The sequence below is a fragment of the Cyprinodon variegatus genome, unplaced genomic scaffold, assembly GCF_000732505.1.
Source record: "Cyprinodon variegatus isolate N-32 unplaced genomic scaffold, C_variegatus-1.0 Scaffold705, whole genome shotgun sequence".
NCBI classification, from domain to species: domain Eukaryota; kingdom Metazoa; phylum Chordata; class Actinopteri; order Cyprinodontiformes; family Cyprinodontidae; genus Cyprinodon; species Cyprinodon variegatus.
The window spans coordinates 131,838-137,198 of NW_015151158.1; the positions used below are offsets into that span (position 1 = coordinate 131,838).

General features: G+C 41.5%; 1 protein-coding gene across 2 annotated transcripts in view; it reads right to left on the minus strand.

Annotated features, from left to right (window-relative positions):
• Nucleotides 1-2,131, minus strand: part of LOC107097541 (protein FAM150B-like) — a 16,819-nt gene extending 14,688 nt beyond the window's left edge. For both annotated transcript variants that reach the window (XM_015394713.1, XM_015394712.1), the window contains exons 1-2: nucleotides 1,705-2,131; nucleotides 331-572 (exon numbers count right to left, since the gene is read on the minus strand). In XM_015394713.1, coding sequence (XP_015250199.1) covers nucleotides 331-562 — 232 coding nt within the window. In that variant the 5' untranslated portion in view covers nucleotides 563-572; nucleotides 1,705-2,131. The remainder of the gene's footprint in view (nucleotides 1-330; nucleotides 573-1,704) is intronic.
• Between the last annotated feature and the right edge of the window lie 3,230 nt (nucleotides 2,132-5,361).

Consider the following 5,361-nt stretch of genomic DNA (forward strand, 5'->3'; position numbering starts at 1 on the left):
AATCATTTTAAAACATACATATAACTCCTTATCCATGATGAAGAGATTATTTTCTGTTTAGGACTGATATAAAGTTCCAAACTGGCTTTTTAACGCATCATTTTTAAAGTTTTAATCAACTAATATTAGAAGATGAAACCAAAGACTGTTTGCAGCTTTAAAGGTCAAGGCTCTAAAAAGGTTGTTAAATCTGAGAAGCCTTCTGGGGAAACAGCTGAATGAATTTAGATTAGAGTCGGTTTATAGCAGCACTCATTCATTAGCGGATCTCTGATGGGGGAAACCAAACACCCAGTAATACTCAGGGGGGGTCATGGTGTCGGCCCTCACCGTGGTTGGACCGGTTCGGTCTTTTCGGACTGGTTGGTTCGCGCCCGCTCGGCCCCACCGGGCCCCTCTGGGACCGACCGATCAGCTGCGCCAAACTGTGGCGGTTCCTGCGCCCCTCCGCCCGGGGCCCGGGGCCTCTGTGCCGGGATGCAGCTTGGCAGCTTCCCGGGGTATGCAGGAGGATGAAGAGGAGGAGGAGCGCGGACAGGACAGAGGGCCGCGGCAGCAGCATCACTGAGGACCTGCAGGGACCCAAGAGAAAACTCCTTTTTTAAAAGTTATGTCTGACATCTGGCTGCTCAGGAAAACATGGAATCAGGGAAAAGGATTAGAGCTACTGAACAAATAAAAGTTAACTGTTTTTTTTATTTTATTTCAGTTTAATATGGGAAATAATTCTCAGAATTCTGACTTTAATCCGAGAATTGTGGATCTTAATGGGCCCCATGAAGGCAGTTGTGGAGCCCTCAGCTTCATTTGTTTGGGAGAAACAGGAACACATTGGTGGAAAATGACCCAATTAGGCAACTTTTCCGTCCCTGAGGGTCACTGCTGATGCTCTTTCATTAATGGAAGAGCAGAAGGTGATTAAAACAAGAGAGCTAGTCTCTAAAACAGACATGGCTACGGCTGGATGCTAACATGTTTGTTAGCTGACAGAATTCAGTCAGAATTTTGAGGAAAAAGTCGGAATTTTGGGTTTAAAGTCTGAATTCTGAGAAAAAAGTCAGAATTCTGAATTTAAAGTCTGAATTCTGAGAAAAAAAGTTAGATTTTTGAGATTAAAAGTCAGAATTCTGAGATTAAGGTCAGATTTCTGAGATTAAAAGTCAGAATTCTGAGATTAAGGTCAGATTTCTTAGATTAAAAGTCAGAATTCAGAGATTAAAAGTCAGAATTCTGAGATTAAAGTCAGAATTCTTTAAAAAAAAAAAGTTAGATTTCTGAGATTAAAAGTCAGAATTCTTTGAAAAAAATTAGATTTTTTAGATTAAAGTCAGAATTCTTTTTTAAAAAAAGTTAGATTTCTGAGATTAAAAGTCAGAATTCTGAGATTAAAAGTCAGAATTCTTTGAAAAAAAATTAGATTTTTTTAGATTAAATGTCAGAATTCAGAGATTAAAGTCAGAATTCTTTTTTTTTTTAAAAGTCAGATTTCTGAGTTTAAAAGTCAGAATTCTGAAATTAAAATCAGAATTCCAACTTTTTTCCCCATAAGAAAGTGAAATAATATTCATAAATCAGTTTATTTTATGTTTCCAGTGGCCCTAATCCTCCCTCTGTCTGAAGTTCCTCTCTAACTTCTGTAGCAAAACGTTTCCAACCTTGCAGAATCTACAGACTTGATGTTTTCTCTGCGTCCTGATCAGTTACCTCTCCTCTGAAGCTCTTTGCGCGGCTCGGTGCGCCTCCTCTCCCCGGCGCTCCGCTCTCTGAATCCCGGACTCTCTGCCGTCTCTTGGGACCCAAACTTTAAGAACTGTCGGGTCTGTTGAACTTTTTATCCCAGGTTAGTCTGGATCCAGCCCGCGTGCCGTGCATCCAGTCCCCGCGTCATCTTCGAGCAGCGTGGGGCTGTCGGAGCGCATGAAATGGATCAGACAGATTTATCATCATCATCATCATCATCATGAGCCGGTTGTGCACGCTGCAGCTGGTAAATATCCGGTCCGGCTCATGCCTCTGACCTCCTGACCCGCCCTGATGGGCCCCTAACTGCTGCTGATCGGTTATTGATCAGAAGGTTCCGGATCAACCCCCCCTCTGTGGAAATACTCCTCCGTTTGATCTGCTCTCCACGCGCAACTCCACTCCAACAGATCACGGAAATGAGGAAGAGGAGGAGGAGGAGGCGGGAGCATTAAAATAATTGTGCAGGGTAGGCGACCTGGAGTGACAGCAGAGGTTGTTAGAAGCGGTGCAGCACTCCCTCTCAGTGGAGAGAGAGAAAAATGATGCTTACTTTATGCACATCTACAGACTGAAACCTTAAAGGTCCAAACTTTGACTAGGCCATTCTAACACTTAATTATGCTTTGATCTCAGGGGCGGATTTAGGAAATGTGGGGCCCTAGGCAACGACAGACAGGGGGCCCTCTGAATGGAGAAGACAACACATAAAACACTACGAGAATAAATGCGTAACATTATTAGAATAAAGTGGTAAAATTATGAGAATAAAGACGTATTTGGACAAAGACATGGCTGAGCAAACATGGCTGCTACGGTCTGTCAGTTTGACAGAAAGAACTCCATTTAACATTTAGAATCTGGGTTTTCCTCTGAGAGGAAGAAGAAGAAGAATCCTTGTTTGCCCACGACCACCTTACAACCGCCGACTGAATTTCAAATATGTTTGGTTTTCTCCCGACTTTACGATTCCTGATGGGGGGGTTTTCGTTAGTGGCTGATTGCCCCTCGTTACCCCTATACAGCTACACCATGCACCATCAGGCTGAAAGTTGGCCCGATTGAAAAATTCTCACACAACTGGAGAATTGGTCCGAAGAGGGAAAAAAAAAAATCAAAAATCATACAGTGCATGCCGGCCTTTACCAATCTACTCGCTCTGGAGAGCAGAGTTCGCTGTCTAGTATTGCCTAATGGTAAATGTGCCCCTGTTCCCTTTGTAAAATTACAGACTGAAACTTTTAAAACTTCTATTTAGGGTCCAGATTAAGGTCTGAACTTTGACTAGGCCATTCTAACACTTAATTAGCCTCCCTATTGGACCTCTTGCTGTATGATGGCTCTGCTGGAAGGTGAACCTCCACACCGGTTTCAGGTCGTCTCTGGTTTTTCTACGAGGTAGCTCCGCTAATCTTTAGCTTCTGAAATGGTTCTGAGTTCTGACCAAGATGCAGACATGAACTAGAGATGAGAACAATGAAGGATTTCTAACAGCAAAACAGAAATCCAGCAAGTCTTAAATGGGATAAACAGGGCATGGAGATCAGACAGATAATCTGACAGTGTAACACAAGAAGGTGCAACTAATGATGGAAAAATCAGGAGCTTAAGAATGAGGCAGGGTGAAAAATGACAAAGGAACCTGCGGGACAGATTGACCCAGTATTCAAGGTGAGACAGTCAGTAGGAAAGTTCAAAACGTTTATTAAAACAAACAGAAACGAACAGAAAGAACTGTGGAAGTGCGACTGCAGGAGGGGGGGGGGGTCCCCGCCTAATCACTGACTCTCTGGGGAAGAAACACAGGTAAGTGACCACGATCATCTGACAGGAGATACAATCTCAGTGAGTCAATTACCTGGTTTCACAGTTTAGTCCATCTCCTTAGAAAGGTGCGATCCAGCCGATGGGCTGACAGCCAGACACGGCGTGCATCACCCGGAGCGTCCCTGATGCTGCAGCACCTGAGAACTTACAGGAAGCTGATCCAGGTCCGGGGAAGACAGAGCAGGCTGGAACAGTTCAGGAATTCAGAAAACCTCCGCTCGATCCGAGGTTCCGACCCAAACAGGAACAGAGCAAACATCCTCAGAGCGTTCCGGCAGATTCGGAGTCAGACGAGTCCAGAAGCGCGCCCAGACGGACACGTACAGATGCAGACAGGCAGAATCCAGTAGTAGAAAGGAACATAGACAAGGCATGGTACCAGGAAAACTGCAGAACTTTAAACTGGTCTCCTCCTAGCAGCCAGGATTACAGGAATTAAAACTGACCTTCTCTGCTTTCTGAGCCAAACCCCTGAGGGCTAAACGGAGAAGGACCAGGAAATGATCAGGAGACAAGATGAACACAAAAGCCCTCTCAATCCGCTAGCTGCCAGGAACCAGGACGCTAACCATGGAATAAACTAAATGAACTGAGAAACTAACAGGCATAAAAAAAACAGACAGCAAACAATAATCTGGCCCTGATAGCTGGGCTGAACCAAATAAAAAGGAACAGACGCAGCTGGATGAGATGAGTGATAATTAGAAGACCGGGCAGATCATAAGATAAGCTAATTAGAGGAGATGTGGAACAGCTGATGGAGAAAGGAAGCTGAAGGAGGGAGACTAGCGATCACCAAACTAAACAAAGAAATCACTAACCAGGAGAAAAAATCAAGAGAACGAAAAACAAGGCAGAAAAAGCAGAGAACATGAATAAATTCAAGGAACTAAACACAAAGGAGTAAACTGATATGGAGACCGGATCAGGATCGGGTCTAAGGAGGCATTCATGAGGCGGGAGGAGGAAACCATCGCCACATTTATTCATGAAAAAAGCAACACAAAAACAACATTTTCATACATTTTCCCCGTCTTTTCCATCATACTATGCTGTAAAATGTCAAATAAAATACATTAATATTGTTCTAAACTAAACTGAGAATAAAGGATTTATTATCCTGTGTTCTCACTGGATAAATTATCTATGTACATAAAAAGAGCCGAGTATTAAAAGTAAATCCCTAAAATTAAATATTTAGCTCCAAATAAAATATTTATTGGCTAAATAGCTTGGTGCTAGCTAAATATTTAGTTTGTAAAATAAAGATTTAATTTGGAGCTAAATATTTATTTAAAAAACTAAATATTTAGTTTGTGGATTAAATATTAAGTTTGTAAGATAAATATTTATCTCCAAACTAAATATTTATTTAACAAACTAAATATTTAGCATAAAGAGTATAGAGAGTCCCAGGCTTTTATTTTGTTAGCTCATTTCCGCTTTTTGGCAAGGGAATTAGCATATTGGCTAAATAGCTTGGTGCTAGCCAAATATTTACGTTGTTAAATAAAGATTAAAAGATTAAGATAATTTGGAGCTAAATATTTATTTAAGAAACTAAATATTTAGTTTGAAGAGTATAGAGAGTCCCAGGCTTTTATTTTGTTAGCTCATTTCCGCTTTTTGGCAAGGGAATTAGGGAACTCCCTTGGAGGGAATTGGCTAAATAGCTTGGTGCTAGCTAAATATTTAGTTTGTTAAATAAAGATTTAATTTGGAGCTAAATATTTATTTAAGAAACTAAATATTTAGTATAAAGAGTATAGAGAGTCCCAGACTGTTACTTTGATA